The sequence below is a fragment of the Toxorhynchites rutilus genome, chromosome 3, assembly GCF_029784135.1.
Source record: "Toxorhynchites rutilus septentrionalis strain SRP chromosome 3, ASM2978413v1, whole genome shotgun sequence".
In the NCBI taxonomy this organism is placed as follows: Eukaryota; Metazoa; Arthropoda; class Insecta; order Diptera; family Culicidae; genus Toxorhynchites; species Toxorhynchites rutilus.
This window is the reverse complement of record NC_073746.1, coordinates 16,240,292-16,258,915: the sequence shown is the minus strand read 5'-3', so window position 1 is coordinate 16,258,915 and position 18,624 is coordinate 16,240,292. Positions and strand designations below refer to the sequence as shown.

Below are 18,624 nucleotides of genomic sequence, written 5' to 3'. Positions count from 1 at the left end.
TTTGATGCCTCTTTCAAGGTGTCGTCAGATTGTCGCTTCGAAATACAAATCGATTACTATCACGCCATTAGTTCACAAAAGGACTGGGTTAAACTTTAACTATTCAAACTTGACTTTTTAATAACCCAATATGTCATCGATTTTAGATTATGAATAAATGTGACAAGAGATTATTTAGTGATTCTTAAGAAGTTTTTGAGTTTTTCATCTCGCGTTCCTCGCTAATAATGTTTCACGCCTTAGTGAAACAATAGATCAGTTTATATTACAGTTTATTTCGGTACTGGTACTTTTTACAGAGTTTACATAATGATTTTTCTTGTTCTGAGACCAGCTAAAGCTATACAACAAACAATTGATACTAATAAAGTCGAAGCAATTTATGAATCATATAATACAATGAAAATTTTCTAAGGGAAAACCGAATTAACAAAAAACCGTAAACTATTGAGCAAAAAAAATGAAATGAGCTTTAACTGACTTACGAACAAAAGACAAACACGACAATAATCAATCACAAAGCTCACGAATGAGCTCATGGTCGGATGCTACACATTTTCTCAAGAAGTTTTGATTTAATTTGTTACAGAATCTATCTGGGGTATCGATATTTGCTATCTCATGTAAATTTTCAGTACCGAGCCAATATGGGAGGTCGTATTTCAATTTTAAGCATTTGTTCTGAATAATTTGCAACATTCTTTCGTGTGTTCTGGCACAATCCTTCCATGCCGGCTAAGCATGTGTCAATATCGGTCGAAATATGGTTTTATAGAATAATAACTTATTAATAGTGTTAAGTTTCGATCTTCTATTTATGAAGCTGTATAGCATTTTGATAAGTTTCTTGCTTTTCTCACGGATATATTGAGTGTTTTTCTGGAACGTAAGTCGTTTACCCAAGACCATACCTAGATATTTTACGTCATTTTTCCATGCAACTTCAGTACCGTCTACTGATAGACATCTACTTGGGAGTTTTCGAGACGCTGTGAACCTCGTGAAGTATATGCATTCTGTCTTGTTCGCATTCACTTTGATTTTCCATTTATTGCAATAATCAATGTAATGAGCAGTTGCTTGATTCAATCGGCTAATTACGTCCCTCGGTCTTTTTGCAGACGATGTTAAGGCGAAATCGTCGGCAAAGTGATATCTAACACAGTTTTGAAAGTTAGGAATATCACTAGTAAACAGATTATACAGAACTGTTGATAAAACACTACCCTGAGGAACACCTGCATGGATAGGATAGATGTCGGATAATGTGTACGATTTTCCAAAAATGAAGCACAAAGGTTTACTAAGTATGAAGGGAAGCTCTTATCAATCATTTTGTAAATAAAACCTTTGTGCCATACTGTGTCAAAAGGTTTCTCTGTGTCTAGGAGAACCATGCCAGTGGATGAGCGATTCTTTCTATGAGCTTTTATGTTTCGTACAATTCTACAAAGTAGGTGTACTGTGGAATGTTAACTTCGGAATCCGAACTGTTCGGCAGGTGTTATATTTCTATCTTCCATGTGCAAACCTTTTTTGTACAATCCCTGCGAAAATTTTACTCAAGGAACATAAAAGGCTGATAGGTCTATAATTAGAAGGGTTGCTTATGTCCTTGTTGGGTTTAGGTAGAGCAATCACATTGGCATGTTTCCATGCCAATGGATGATATCCTAATTTAAAGCAACTGTTGAAAATATAAGTTATTATTTTTTTTTATTCAAGATAAACGACTTGAATAAAAAAAAAATAATAACAGGCTCAGTTACATAAGTTTAAAGGAGCCGAACTCCTTACTGTATTGTTACTAGAATATATACATTTTTCCTTAATTCTAATGTTAATAACGTAGAAAACCGATTACTCGCGGTCGACTCGAGTTTAGAAGGGTGACATATGTTCTTCAGGAAAAGGAGGGGATATGAGGATATGTTGACAATGTTCACACTCACACTCTCAATCACACTCATCACACTCAATTCTTAATCCTATCTTATATCAAATATGTATTTACATTTCATCTTATTCTTAAGGAGGGATCCGATAAAATATAAGTTATGTAAACAATAGCTTTCTTAGGAAGCATTTTAAGAATTCGATTGTTTATCCCATCAACCCCTGGGCTCTTTTTTTTGATAAGATTAGTGACTTGTCGTGAGTTCGTAAGACTCAGCTGATCATTATTATCGGGAACGACATTTTGTTAGAAATTATTCACGGTTGTATTTACTGTTTCTTCAATAGAACTGCCAATAGCTTGTACCTTTTCTTGATCAGTGAGCAATGTTTTGTCATCTGTCTTCAAGGGAGGCAAAAAACGCTGTTTATTTTTTAGTAATTTTGTAAACTTCCAAAGCCTTTGACGATTATTTAAATTTCGATGCATTTCGAGTAAGTTCTTTGACCAAATTTTATTTCTCAAAGTTTCAATTTCTGTGTTTACTTGTTTAGCTAGCGGGACGTAAACAGTTTTCCATAGAAGGTAACGACGATTTCATTGCCATTGTCTTCTGCAACGATTTTGAAGTCTTATTAGTGATTTTATATCCGGTGTCAGACTAAGTTTATATCGTTTGTGGCACAGTTTTGGGGATGAATAAATTGTTCGCTTCCAATATGATTGTCTCTAAGTTTTGTAGTAAAGCGTCACTTCTGAAGTTTGAACACGGTTCAAAGGACTCAACCTGGAACGCACTTTACTGGCGTAAGAACACTCGGGCTGTTGGGCATCATGTATCCTAGTGGACAGTTTGGCTTCGAGGGCAGGGAACTGATCTTGGCGAAGCATGAAGGTGTTCTTTGTCGAGACTTTCCGTTGGTTGATGGAACTTCTTGCTTTGATGAATTCAATACGTTCAGCGCACTCTGAATAATTCCCCGTGTGTTTGAGTTTACAATTGGCACACTTCAGTACTTCTTGGGACAGTTTATCTTCCTTGCTGGAGCGATTGGCTGTTAGAGGACATTTCTCTGTTGAATGAGCTTCACCACACTTTACACATCTTGGAGGTCTGAAACAATGTGTTGAACCATGCCAAACACTTGGCAGTTGGGGCACTGGATAAGTACGTTATTTTTTCTGGAGTAATATTCCCAATTGACGATGCTGTGGTGAACGGACTTGAGTTTCCTGAGATCGTTAATGTGGATTGATCCTTTACGAAAGTAAAGTAGGGACAGTGCATGATCAGCGTACTTCTGGTTTTTGAGCATCATCTTGCTGATCTGGAACGGTTTAACCTCCACTTTAACTAATTCTGAGGCAACATCATCGACTCCCATGTCATGTAATCCTGATAGTACGATCTTGGTTGTTTTCTCCTCGTCAAGGACATATGTGAAAAAGTGAACCTTTTGCTTTTTCAGATGAACAATTAGCAACTTGTAGTCTCCTGTCGAATAGACATACACGCTGATTCCGGACGAAGTTCGTTTGGTGTTGAACATTGAAACACCAGAATGCAGGATTTTTCCATGTGCATCAGGAAGACTCAGCTCCGCCAATGTAATAAGCGGAATCTTAACCTTTTTGGTCGAACTCGGCTTAGGAGAATGATTATTGATAACTTCTTTGTCACCAATGTCTTGAAGCGGAAAATATCCATTGTTCGCAGTCACCGAAGAGAGGTTATGTGAACTTTTGCTCACCTCGTGGCGTGATGATACTGCGTCGTTATAAGTCCATTTCGGAGTCTCGTGACGGGTCACAATATTTCTGCTTCGGCATTCTGTCTAGAACATCGGATTCTGAATTATTGACGTGTTGAACCCGCTTTTTGGACTTTCTCAGTGTATTTTCACTATCCGTTTTTCGTAACACGCGAGGAAATGTGAAGTCGAAAAACAATAGAGCGCTATATAATAAACCACACAATAGAGCTCAGCACAAACGAAGCACTACAGCAGTCACGAGAGGAATGTTAGTGAAACAATTAAGGCTATGAAGCTAGTCTTATAAATGAAGATAGTTATTGTATCCCAACCTAACAGAATTGGGTCGTTTTGTAATTATGAAACATAGTGTATGTCCTGGAATGTGAAAAAAGTTGTGAACGGTCTTATTTAATTTTTCTACAAACGGTGTTGGGTAAATCATAGAATCGAATGCATTATCCGTTTCCAGAGTGTCAACTACCAGGGAAAAAACCTTGAAAATCAGGGAATACAGGCGGATTCGATTATATACAGTTTTTGATTCCTTTTCACTGAATATAATCGAGTCAAAAAAAAATTTTTTTGGTTTTTTGTGTTTTTCGCTTTTTGAAAATAAAAGAGGAATTTAATTTTTTATTCATCCCCTTAAAGTCAGAAAACACCTTTCTCACATGAAAAAAATTAATTTATCCAGATTCTCGCAGGAGGTGATAGACGATCATATTTGATGAAAAAAAATCCTCCTACGCATATGTTCGAATTTCAACAATGCCAGAGTTTATTATGCTTCGGACTCTGTTGCCTCAAACTGGCTCTACAGTAAAAAGTACGCGACGGAAGACGATTCTGTTGCTTTCATTTGAAAGATGAGAAAATTTAGTACAGGATATAATAGCGGAACAACTAAATTATTGGATTTTAATAACATCTTGGAAGGGAAAAACTCAAAAGTTAATAATTTTGGATGTGTTATTATTAATTTTATCCTAAAATTTTATATTAAACTAGATTGTTTCTATCAATTAATCTATTAATCTCTACAATTTGACACCCAACTTCTATCTTTCTTAATTTGGCTGCAATATCGATATAAACAATTACTGATGAAATTCCAAGCAAAATCTTCAAAAATCACGATTTTCACCCCACTGTACATGTAATAGCCCCTTAACCCATTGCGGTCGTTTGTCTGCTCTCAGCCACCACAGCAAGGAATTATACTAAATACTTTTTTGAACGGTGTAATAGTTTCCATTTTTTCTGAACGAATTTTAATGTCTGGTGATCTTTCTCACGAATGTATACGAAGTTTCTATTAATAAAAGGTAACGGTATTCCGTACAAACAAAATATTATTTGCGTGGAAAGATAAGAGAATCTCTTTCAAGGGAAATTAATTCGACCGCAAAGAGTTGAACTTCACCTTATCGTTGAAAGATTACATTTCTTCTTGAAATAAGTCATATTTGAAGTATGAAAAATGATTTTTTTTTTTCAAAACTGTATATAATCGAGCCCAAATTTGTACATAATCGAATCACATATGTCCGATCTGTATCAGGGAATTGTATGTGCCTAGTTTGACTCTCTGTAGATTTTTCTGTATATGTTGTTTGGTTTTGCCTGTAGGTGAAGTTAGTTCTCCACAAAGGTAAACAGCGCAAAAGTAGACGGCTTCTACACTCGCACCGTTTTAGCTGATATTTGCCGGATATGTTTGCATAAGTAAAACGAGAGTTACGATAAAACCATTAAGCTGCCTGGCATCATTCCCCGACTATCAATTGGTCGGTGTTCAGTCAGACCGGACTAAGAAACATAATTATGATTTCGAGTAATTCGAACTCGAAGTTTGTAGTCGTATAGTGCCAATGTATGCGTGGGAAAAAATCGACCCTAAAATTTCTAAAAGTTACCCTATACAAAATGTTCACCACCTCGAAAAAACACCCTATGTAAAATTTCAGCTCAATCGGACTTAAGAGAGAGTGGCGCAAAGCGGTCAAAGTTTGAGTTTTTTGAAAATCGAAAAATCACCCAAGGTAAGAAAAAGGAAATCGGGGTTTTCGAAAAAAAAAAATTTTGATGCCAAATGTCTTAATATAGCATGAAACGTCGAGATCTAGTGTCATCTCGAATTTTTTTTGTCTAAAATCGGCACTCTGGGGATTTTAAGACATTTGGCATCTTTTTTTTTCAAAACCACGATTTCCGGTGATTTTTCGTTTTTCAAAAAACTCAAACTTTGACCGCTTTGCGCCACTCTCCCTTAACCCTTTCGTTACGAGCGTCGCCTATAGACGACATCCGCGCGACGAGCTGTGTGTACGAGCGTCGTCTTTAGACGACATGAAATTCATACTACTCTTCGATCACACCAGCGCGATGTGCATACTTTTCGGCGCAGTGCTCCGTACAGGGGTAGCACTTCGGTGGAGCACACTGCCCTAATGAAGGGGTTAAGTCCGATTGAGCTGATATTTTGCATAGGGTGTTTTTTCGAGGTGGTGAACATTTTTTATGGGGTAAATTTTTGAAAATCGAGATGACCTTTTTTGTATAGTTTTAGTGGCTTCCAATTATTTTCCCCAATTGTTTTCCTACAGCTCTTAGCAAGGTCGTTTAATGGTATTATGGCAAAAAAAGAACCTCTTTAAGGTCAATCAAAACGGTTTTACGACTGGTTCTGTGTACTTTGTCCACTCTGACTGAACAAAAACATATTATTCAGAGACTTGGTCCACTATGAATGAACTACGATGTGATAAAAGCATATCATTTATTTAGTAGAACTAACCCCACTAAACCTATGAAATAAAACCAACCGCTTTTATGGTTTGAAACAGTATTTTGCTTATCAAAATGATCGATTAGTATGTATTTTCAAGTACAATTTTTGATTTTCTAAAAAAGAAATATGTTTCAACGACAAACGTGTCAGCGAGATTTTAAGGAAAAAGTACCTGCAGTCATGAAAGACCACGGTTGGATTCGACCATGAAAAATTTACTTTACCGTGTTAACTGAAGTTCAAAGGAAAGAATCTTCTGATGCGGAGAAATCCAATAGTCGCTCTCTAATCGCTTTGGCCGTATGCACTTGGTCCACTCTGACTGCATACAGGATAACTTCGATATAACGTACATTTGGCTTTCAAAATTGTACGTTGTATCGAATTGTACGTTATATCGAAGCATAATAAAGAACCTACAAACGTAGCCTATAATACATTATTGTGTTGCTGTTTTAGTAAAGTAAATGAATAAATTTAATTAGAAGACGAAGCCAGTCTTTCTCATGATGTTTCCATTCGTACTGTTGATTAAAGGTTGATTCATATAGAATCCGGAATCACAAAACCAGCCGTATTTTGGGAATGCTTAAAGGTACAAAACATGTTATGGCATCACAATACAGATAATGCATTGTCCTTTCAGAAAAAAAATATTCAAAAAAAATTTCCTTTACACTTTGGAAATGTGTACATTATATCGGGGTAAAATGTACGTTATATCGAGTGACGTTATATCGAAGTTTCCCTGTGTTATTATTATCAGTTTTTGCTGATCAGTCAAAATAAATTTATACCATAAACCTGGCTGTTTGCAACATAAGTATGATCTAATAAATGTAGAATGTATGTTAAACAATGTTTGACTGTTTGCTACTACAGGTCGGATTCGATTATCCGGGATTCGATCCGATTCGGAATTTTAAACTCGATTATCCTGAGTATTTTATTTTTGATTTTCGGAAAATTTGAATAATTTGTATAATAATTCCATATTGAATAGCTAATATTAGTATCAAATGAAAGGGCTTGACTGGTAGAATACAGTTATTTATGAAAAATGCAAATCCAAGATGGCGGCCACTACAAAATGATGGATTACATATTTTTTTCAGAACCCCATCAATATGGATATCGGATGAAAGGGCTTAGCTGGAACAACATAGTAGATCATGAAAAATCGAAATTAATTAGTTGCTTAATTAGTTAAAAATTAATTAGTTGCCTTCTAATGGTTCCATTCAGCTTTCCCTGTTTGTATGTATGTTTGAGTGTTTGTAGGGTTGTCCCACATAAATAGAAAATTGACCTTGTTCCTGTTGACTGATTGATCTGAAATTTGTAACATACCTTTAATTCTACTCATTTCAAAACTGTGTATTCCATGATCTTCAAAAATTCAATTTACCCGCCGCTTAAAAAATGGCTGAATGGCTTGACTTAGAGACTATGAACAACATAAATTCGAAAAGCCACCACAAAATGGTCAACTATGTATTTTGTTGCTTTCCTCTCAATATTGGTATCCAATGAAATGATTTGACTAATAGAATACAGTATATCATAGAAATATTCCGAAGAAAGTTAGGTAAGGAATAAAAATAAAAAAAAATATTTTTTTTTGAATGGTTTTAATGTAGAGAAGTATACTAATGATACAGATAATTTACTAAAAACTTTAAAATAAAAAACAAACTTTTTAAGTTGAACGGTTTAATGTACTAAAAGCTAGAAAATAATTAGACAAGTAGCAGTTAGTAGTTATCGCATCAGTTCCTTCATTAATCTAGGGCAATAATGAGACTAAAACAAAATCGTGGGTTATATGATGAAACAACTAACTGTGGATAATGGAAATCCAACTTTTATTTCTTGCCTATTTTTCTCCGGAATATTTTCTTGATGTACTGTATTCTCTTAGTCAAATAATTTTATTTGATACCGATATTGAGGGGATTGCTAAAAATGCATAGCCGACCATTTAGTGGCGTCGACCTTTTTGAATTTATGTTGCTTATTTTTTATTTTTTTTTATTTTTTTTATGGCACCATTTTGTGGTGGCCACCATTTTGGATTTGTATTTTCCATACATAACTGTATTCTACTAGTCAAGCCCTTTCATTTGATATACATATTTATGAGGTTCTGAGAAAATGTGTAATGCACCATTTTGTAGCGGCCGCCATCGAAGAAACTCTCACTTGAGCTTCCTGGAGTTGGGCTCCAGTTGATTTAAAACATAAAAAAAACATATATATATAAACGAAACAATAAAAATGTAGGATAGAAGCGAGCGGCATATTACTAGAATACTTACAGTTGGATCCCAGTGAAAATATTATTTCTTTCAAGGGATCCAATTTAAAATGATATTTGAGAATATTCAATAATAAAATCACAAAAAATTCAGTGACTACACTGGCAAAATCATATTGAGAGAAGATAGAAAAGACACATAAAAGTTACATAAGAGTTCACTATATTGTTGTGGTTGATTGCTCTTTATATCATGAATTCATGTATTTTCGACTTGAAATAAAATTTAAGTTTAGTTTTAAAGTGGTCACGACGTGTTATCATTCGAATTTCAAGTGGTAATGCGTTAAAGCGAGACGATCCATAATACAGAATACGCTTTTGACCAATACACGATGCTGCTTGACTGCGCATTAAATTCTGAGCCTACCGTGTTTCATGTCCATGGTTTACAGTAGGTATTTTTTTTTTTTTTTTTTTTTTTATCTGTATTATAGTGACTTTCAACTCATTTGGCTGGTTCGTCACTTTTACTTCCATTTTTGGAAGAATGTCGGGAGTGAGAATTGAACTCGTGACCTTTAGCGTGAGAGGCATGGATGTTACCACTACGCCAGATCGCCTCCCTCTACAGTAGGTATTATTATGTTATGGTGACTATCATTTGAATGTATCACACTGTGTACGAGTTTACTAACCTCAAAATCGTGCAGCCCGATGAGGGGCAATATAAAGTGAGAGTCTCTTGAATACAACTCTAGAGTAGGATGTAGACTCGGTAGCCTGTAGCTTATTTTCAAACATCGATGTTGCAATACTTGCAATCTTTTGAGCCTTGTTTTGCACGCATGCCCCCATACTAAAATTCCATATTGTAATTGTGAATGTATGCATGCAAAATAGAAATTGATTAAGGCTTTTTGGGGCACAAAAGAGGACACGCTTTTCAAAACACCGCAGAGCGAAGAAATTTTATTTTGTAAACAGTTGATATGGTATGTCCATGGTATGGTATTGGGACCATGTCGATATTTATATTTGAAATTTTAAGGTCTGGACAATCAATAATTTCTTTCCCTGCCGAGTGAAAGAGCATGTATTTAGTTTTTTTAGATTGAGTGATAGCAAGTTTGTCCGGAAGTATTCACTAAAGATAGCTAGGTCGTTTTCCATTAGTGAAACTACTGATCTCGAGTCACAGCATGGATAAAATAATGCAGTGTCATCCGCAAACAGTCTGGCTGTATCTTTCAATGGCAGATTTCCTATATCATTGACGTATATTAGGAATATAAGGGGTCGAATGTTATTACCTTTTTTTTATCTCATTTATTTATTTAAGGCTCATTAGCATTTCAGCTGTAACAGAGCCAAATTTTAATCGTGTACATGTCACATGTTTATCATATCTATAATTAGCACATTACACAGTTGCCATTCGCCAGTATTTCTTCTATACCATTACATATGGTCATTCAGACAGTAGCCATTTAGGCGTAAGTGTATTCTTTCTGTTCTTCCATTATCCAGTTGGACCACCGGACAGCGGAGACAGTTGATTGATCATTGTTGAGTTATTTATAGAACAGCAGCCCGATGTGTCTTGCAGAGCAGAGCAGTTGTATGGATGAATCGATCTCATTTCGACCGTGGATCGATCTCCATCGCTGATGATTGTTGCGTGGACGTAGCTATTCTGTAACAACACAAAGATGGTCAATGAGGGCCCTGAGTTTTGAACTCACGATCGATCGCTTACTAAGCGAACGTGCAACCAATGTGGTTACGGAGACCCCCTATGTTATTACCTTGAGGTATGCCAATATTTATTGGCATACCTCAAGGATTATTCAGTGTTACATATTGTTGTCTACCGGAGAGTAACTACTGACAAGGTCGTTCGCTTTCCCGCGTATTCCATAAATACTCAGCTTTTTCAGTAATATTTTCAAAGTGCTGTTGCAGGAGATTTGGAGGACTGGTGTAGGATTGGACGAGAAAGTGGATCAGCGGTGTTTTGAGAAATGGCAAACATGGTTAAAGCTTCTCCCAGCGATTGAAAGTCTGAGAATTCCACGATGCTACAGATTTCAAACCTCAGCTGAGAATCACACTAAAGTACAGCTACACGTTTTCGTAGACGCCAGTGAAAACAGCAGTGCAGCTGTTGCGTATCTCAGATTCACGGAAAACGTGACAACTGAATGCTCTCTTGTCAGCGCGAAGACTCGTGTAGCGCCGCTTAAATATCTAACTATCCCTAGGATGGAGCTTCAGGCGGCGCTCATAGGTGCTAGGTTAGCACACTCTATTCTCCAGGGGTTGTCGATCAAGGTTTCTCGGTGTATTTTTTGGTCAGACTCCAGGAACGCACTAGCGTGGATTCGTGCGGACCATCGCCGTTACAGTCAATTTGTGGCCGCTAGAGTCAGTGAAATCCTGGGCCTGACTAACGTATCTGATTGGAGGTGGGTTCCAACAAAGTGGAACGTAGCCGACGAAGGCACGAAATGGCTGCGGAGTCCATCGATAACCAGTGAAAGTAGGTGGTTTAAAGGTCCTGAATTTCTCTGGCAGCCAGAGGACCACTGGCCAGTGATGCCAGTAAAATTAGAGGAACCGATGGAGGAGATGCGCTCTACTGTCCACGTACATTTCGAAGCGGTGGAAGAGGTAATTTCACCGAAGAATTTTCGAAACTGGAAACGTTTAGTTCGAGTCACTGCTTACATTTTCCGGTTTCTCAAAAATACTCGCCCAAAGATGTACGCCAGGGTCAGCGGAAACATCACAAGAGACGAATTCCGCCATGCAGAAAACTTTCAATTTCGCACGGCTCAGCAAGATGTATTCCGTGAAGAACGAAGGCTTCTTGGACAGAAGCTCTCACCAATACTGCCTAAACGAAGTCCACTGTACAAGTTAAATCCTGTTGTCGACAAGCAAGGAGTGATACGTATGCAAGGCAGAACAGGCGCATGCGAAAACCTTCCAACAGATGCCATCAACCCTATTGTTTTACCCCGTGATCATCCCGTAACGGATCTCGTCGTAAGCAACTACCATGAAAAGTTCCACCATAGAAATCACGAATCGGTTATCAATGACATCCGTCAAAGATTTTGTATCAGTCGATTACGACGAGTATACGCAAAGGTCAGATCGAAATGTCAACACTGCAAGTTACGAGATGCTCGTCCATGTCCTCCCGCAATGTCCGATCTTCCACGTGGCAGACTAGCAGCATTTGCTTCGCCGTTTACTCACACTAGGGTCGACTATTTCGGACCAATGGAAGTAGCTATCGGGAGAAGGGTTGAGAAGAGATGGGGGGTTCTTTTGACTTGTCTCACTATTCGCGCAGTCCATATAGAACTAGCTAGCTCATTAACCACTAATTCATGCATAATGGCACTGCGCAATTTCATTGCACGGCGAGGTACACCGGCTGTATTCTACAGCGACAGGGGCACCAACTTTATTGGCTCGGAGCGAGAGCTGAAACAGGTCTTACGAACAGTCGACCAAAACAGGATGGCACAAGAGTTCGTAACCTCGAGCACTTCCTGGTGCTTCAATCCTCCTGCAGCTCCCCATATGGGAGGATGTTGGGAGCGACTTGTTCAGTCCGTCAAGCGGACATTGTCGGAGATCAAGCTATCTGTTCGCCCAACCGATGAGGAGCTAAGAAACGCGCTGATTGAGGTTGAAGACATTCTCAACGCACGACCGCTAACCCACGTTCCCATTGAAGATGAGGCAGCTCCCGTGCTCACTCCGAACCATTGGCTATTGGGTAGCTCTGATGGCTTTAAACCGTGGTCCCTCCTGGAAGACAACTCAATCGCTCTTACGCGTGACTGGCATCAATCACAATCATTAGCAAATCATTTTTGGAAGAGGTGGCTCCGGGAGTATCTACCGGAAATAACCCGACGCTCTAAATGGTTCCAAAAAGCTCCACCGATCAAGGACGGCGACATAGTCTTGATCGTCGATGCGGATCATCCGAGGAACTGCTGGCCGAAGGGCCGTGTGATAGGCACATCGAATAAGAATGGGCAAGTACGCAGGGTGACTATCCAAACAGCAAAGGGCGTGTACGAAAGACCTGCAGTAAAGGTCGCTGTGTTAGACGTCAAGGACAAAGAGGAGTTAGCTGACACAGAGGCGGAGTCAGCAAACTGGGGGGGAGTGTCACCGGACCCCTCGGTGTCGAACGCTCCCACAATAGCAGCGTCTCTATGAACGGGCGAAATTGGTCTGTGTTGGGTTGGGGTGTGTCGATACAAATAGAGAGATAAGGATAGAGAAAAAGAGAAAAAAAACAAAAGCAACTGTCAAAAGTTCCAGAGAATAAACAGAAGAAATCTATAGAAATAAAGATTGTTTTATCAAAGTTAGAAGGTGAATAGAAGAGATTATATCGCTGTATTTATAAAAGTGTACTAAAATTAATCTTTATCGAAGGTATTTAATTATTTAATATAGCCTATTTCTACCTAAACTAATAAGTCTATGTTTTAGATACTTATTCTAAATCTTATCTAACTTAATCTAAAAGTACGGATTGGTTAGTATAAATTTGAGTACGTGGTAAGCACAATCAATTTGCTTGAACTAATTTAAAACGCCACATTCAACACATATATTAATAAGGGAAACAATCAATCGGAAGTCGGAACAGACAGTTAGCGGAAGTATAAATGAAGGATAAAAGATAGGGAAGAAGCACTAAAACGTAAGAAATATTTATTTAAAACTTATCCTAAACATAAAATATTTTATTTATATGAACAGGAATTTAAAGTGATCCGAACATTGAACAATAAAGGACACTACGAATTTGGAAAAGCTACTCCCATCTGCTTTGTTACCGCGATCCGTGAAGTAACAGTGATCTATCGTGTCAAATGCCTTTTAGAAGTCTAGAAACAGACCACCAACAATCATTTTATGATCTATTCCATCAATTAATTCATCTATGAGCTCAGTGATGGCGGTTTGAGTACTACCTCCCGTCTAAACCCACACTGAAACATGCAGAGAACATTATTTTTATTCAAGAAATCGAGTAATCGATTCATGAGCAATTTCACAAAATATCGTGAAAATATGACCATTTGGTGAATCACTAAATGCAGAATAATGTTCTGCATCTAGAAGGAATAGATAGGAAACGATATGAACTGTTCAATCCGGGCAAAACTATCAACGGAAATCGTTACCAATTGTAACTGGTCATTATGAATCATTCCATGTTCAAGAAACGGTCAAGATTGGACACAATAGAAGAACGATTAATTCCATTGGCCGCTGGAGTTGATCCTCATCAAGAATTCCCATTTAATGAGCCGTGATACGACGGTACGGCCGCAGCAACCAACCAATTGTGAAACCCCCACATTTCTCTTATCCCATTGAACCAAGTTTAAAGCAACTCGTGAACCCGAAAACAGTCGAAACAAAACAAATATTTACATCGAACGCATCACTGGCATTGATGCGGTGGTGGCGCATCATAAAGCCAATATTTTCCCCAGAATTATAGGTTACGCAAACCCAGCAAGCAAGCAAGCAAGCAACAAACGTGTGGGATTTGCTCACACGTAGCATAGATTTACTTTCTCCTATCGAAAATTTGGGAAAAAGACTACGGTGCAGACACTAGCAATTTCAGCCAACTGCAACACGGAAATTATACTCCCGCTCAGGTCACGATTTATGACGGCACGGGTTCTTCCTGTGTCGTTTGTCAGTCCGCTGTCACGATTTTGGCCGTTTGCTGTGCTTAGACGAGTGAGAGAGAGGAACTCGCATTCTTGCGTAACTCAAGAAAAAAAAACCTCGGACCATCTCTCCCGTGGGAACGAAACCGGATTTGCCGCCAGTGGAGAAATGGTTTGGTTGCCTTTTCCTGCTGCTGCAAAGCCCTCTATTACGGAATCTGGAGAAAATTTTGATGGATTATGACGGTACTTTTTCTCCCGACTGGTAAGACTAGCAATTGAACAAACCCTTCATTAAATATAGACACCATCGACTGTCTGCCGTCGATGGGAAGTCGGCGACCTTCGGTCGTTGGTTGAGGGCTGAACTCCGTGGCACACGTAACTCTCCAAATTAACTTTTGTTTTGCTTTCACCGCCTACGATCGGAACGATTGGGACCGTAACGGTAGCGAGCAGCAGTTTGTGACTTTATTTCGGAGGAAGCATCGTTCCTTCTCATATTTCATTTCTAAACAAGAACTCCACTCGGCCAGTTGTCAACAAACGCTAAATCACCCCACTTAGGGCGAATGCATACAACGCTGGAGGTTTACAAATCGTTTCGTTTGCCGTTCTAACATTGTCACGCAAATCGCTCGCGAAGCCCCTGCTGCATTCCGAGGGTAATAAATAAACTGCAGCGGTGATAAATTACTCCATATTTTAATCTAAATTGCATCATAAACATTTGCTCGTTTTAGCTTTTGCGCTTCACCGCTGGGAGTTGGAAGCGGGCAGTGGACAGTTCCATCGACCGCCGGTTGACCAAAAAATGGGACCAACTGCCGGGAATGCTGGGATTTTGGCTCGGAGCAGTTTGTTTGGTTGACCTTCACGAACGGGGGGACACAAAATGCTAATTGTTGAGAGCGCGCGCACAGTGGACCAGAAGTGAGTTGTGTTTATCTGTTAGTGATGAGGTTGGTCCAACTGCGGTCCGACTGTCCCTCCAATCGTGGCCAGAGCATACGTAGGTACACATAAAAGAGCATTGGTTATGCCCGTCGCCGCACATACATTATGCAACATTGCATGTGGACCGGTCCACCGGATTGCCGTCGAAAGAGCTGTGTGTACACAATAGGCTCGCCATAGTATTTCCATTGGCCGCTGGAGTTGATCCTCATCAAGAATTCCCATTTAATGAGCCGTGATACGATGGTACGGCCGCAGCAACCAACCAAGCGATTGCAGCAATGGTAACCAAATGTGGTCCAACGCCGAGTTGCAGTTCTCCGTTCCAGCTGGCCAGTCGACCGGCCAGACCCAGACCATGATGAAGGGGTTTGACGACGCACACACGCAAACGATGGAACGGTTATTGCAAATAGATTGAGTTTATGTTTGCTCCGCGGTGGCATAATAATGTAAACTATAAATTGAATACGACGAGCAACATCATATAGACCCTCGCGCCGGTCGGTTAGGGAAAGCAAATTTACCATGGGCATTACGAGACAAGTGCCCCGTGTGTTCGGTATGTGAGATCGTTTGCCGGTTTGATAGATTATCAACGGGGTTATTACGTAGCATGAATAAATTCTTAGGCACGGTACGGGAGAAAAAAAAACTAGATTATGAAATAGCAGTTACACTCACCGGAAAGTCCACCAGATGTTGAAACACATTGTGTTCAGCCAGAAGAAAGCCGCCAGGAAAAAGAAATGCATCGTGATGGCTGGAAAGACAAAAAATATCGATTATTTTGATTTCAACATACATACATTGTATATTATGTAAGACACAGTTTTTTGCGGCATTTTTTTTACTTTTTGCAAAAAAAAGCACGGAATTACCGTTTTGTCTCATATTCTGAACAGTCTCAAATTCCGAACACTTCATTTTTAAATGTAAATTTACCACGCTTTAATGTTATTAATAATTGAAAAATGAGAGCCCTGATATTCTTTAGGTTTCAGGCTACAGTTTCACATCATTTACATGTATCGATACAACTTATAATTTATAATAAAGGGTGTGTCACATCAAATTGCATCACGGAAAAAACGCTGTAGAAATTCGCCCAGTAGACCGATCCTTTTGAAAATTTTAGACAGTAAAATAAAAACTATCAAACAACTTTTGGCATTTTCTTTTTATTCATAATTCGAGCCCAAGCCCGTATGCTCGCACCTTCCTCTTTACCCCGTCCATAAGGTTCTGTACAACGTCAGGTTGTAGTTTTTTTTGAACAGAAATCCATTTTTTCTTGAAGTCCGCCTCCGATTTAACAACTTTTGGGTTCTTCCGGAGGGCCTGCTTCATAATCGCCCAATATTTCTCTATTGGGCAAAGCTCCGGCGCGTTGGGCGGGTTCATTTCCTTTGGCTCGAAGGTGACCCCGTTGGCTTCGTACCACTCCAACACGTCCTTTGAATAGTGGCACGAAGCGAGATCCGGCTAGAAGATGGTCGGGCCCTCGTGCTGCTTCAATAGTGGTAGTAAGCGCTTCTGTAGGCACTCCTTAAGGTAAACCTGCCCGTTTACCGTGCCGGTCATCACGAAGGCAGCGCTCCGCTTTCCGCAAGAGCAGATCGCTTGCCACACCATGTACTTTTTGGCAAACTTGGATAGTTTCTGCTTGCGAATCTCCTCCGGAACGCGAATTTGTCCTCTGCGGAGAAGAACAACAGGCCCGGCAGCTGACGAAAGTCCGCTTTGACGTAGGTTTCGTCGTCCATTACCAGGCAATGCGGCTTCGTCAGCATTTCGGTGTACAGCTTCCGGGCTCGCGTCTTCCCCACCATGTTTTGCCTTTCGTCGCGGTTAGGAGCCTTCTGAACCTTGTATGTACGCAGGCCCTCCCGCTGCTTGGTCCGCTGGACGAATGAATTTGACAAATTCAGCTTATTGGCGACATCCCGGACCGAACTTCTCGGATCACGTCTAAACTGCTTAACTACGCGCTTGTGATCTTTTTCACTGACGGAGCACCCATTTTTGCCGTTCTTCACCTTCCGGTCGATGGTTAGGTTCTCGAAGTATCGTTTTAGTACTCTGCTGACCGTGGATTGGACGATTCCCAGCATCTTACCGATGTCCCGATGTGACAACTCCGGATTCTCGAAATGAGTGCACAGGATTAATTCACGACGCTCTTTTTCGTTCGACGACATTTTTCCAAATTTACGAAAAATTGACAGTGAAACATGGCCAACGTTACCTTTTCTAGCACCTAATATGAAAACAGCAAACGAAATAGTTGAAAAAACTCAAAAAACTGGAAAATTGACTATGCTTGTCTTCTATGAAATTTGCAAACGCAAACATTTTATCATTGGTTTTGACCACTACTTTTTTGCAAATGCTAAATAAAGGGTGTGTCACATCAAATTGCATCACGGAAAAAACGCTGTAGAAATTTAATTTTTAGGAATTATATCTTCAGCTTTCGCTTATAATCAGATAAGAGTGTATAGATCACGTTGGCCATGCTTCACTGTCAATTTTTCGTAAATTTGGAAAAATGTCGTCAAACGAAAAAGAGCGTCGTGAATTAATCCTGTGCACTCATTTCGAGAATCCGGAGTTGTCACATCGGGACATCGGTAAGATGCTGGGAATCGTCCAATCCACGGTCAGCAGAGTACTAAAACGATACTTCGAGAACCTAACCATCGACCGGAAGGTGAAGAACGGCAAAAATGGGTGCTCCGTCAGTGAAAAAGATCACAAGCGCGTAGTTAAGCAGTTTAGACGTGATCCGAGAAGTTCGGTCCGGGATGTCGCCAATAAGCTGAATTTGTCAAGTTCATTCGTCCAGCGGACCAAGCAGCGGGAGGGCCTGCGTACATACAAGGTTCAGAAGGCTCCTAACCGCGACGAAAGGCAAAACATGGTAGGGAAGACGCGAGCCCAGAAGCTGTACACCGAAATGCTGACGAAGCCGCATTGCCTGTTAATGGACGACGAAACCTACGTCAAAGCGGACTTTCGTCAGCTGCCGGGCCTGTTGTTCTTCTCCGCAGAGGACAAATTCAGCGTTCCGGAGGAGATTCGCAAGCAGAAACTATCCAAGTTTGCCAAAAAGTACATGGTGTGGCAAGCGATCTGCTCTTGCGTAAAGCGGAGCGCCCCCTTCGTGATGACCGGCACGGTAAACGGGCAGGTTTACCTTAAGGAGTGCCTACAGAAGCGCTTACTACCACTAT

At 39.7% G+C, this 18,624-nt stretch overlaps 1 protein-coding gene across 7 annotated transcripts in view; it reads right to left on the bottom strand.

Moving 5' to 3' along the window:
• The window catches only part of LOC129774817 (probable G-protein coupled receptor Mth-like 1), a 379,271-nt gene that overhangs the window by 126,512 nt on the left and 234,135 nt on the right, over nucleotides 1-18,624 (bottom strand). For all 7 annotated transcript variants that reach the window (XM_055778805.1, XM_055778810.1, XM_055778807.1 and 4 more), the window contains exon 4: nucleotides 16,073-16,151. In XM_055778805.1, the coding sequence (XP_055634780.1) occupies nucleotides 16,073-16,151 (79 nt within the window). The remainder of the gene's footprint in view (nucleotides 1-16,072; nucleotides 16,152-18,624) is intronic.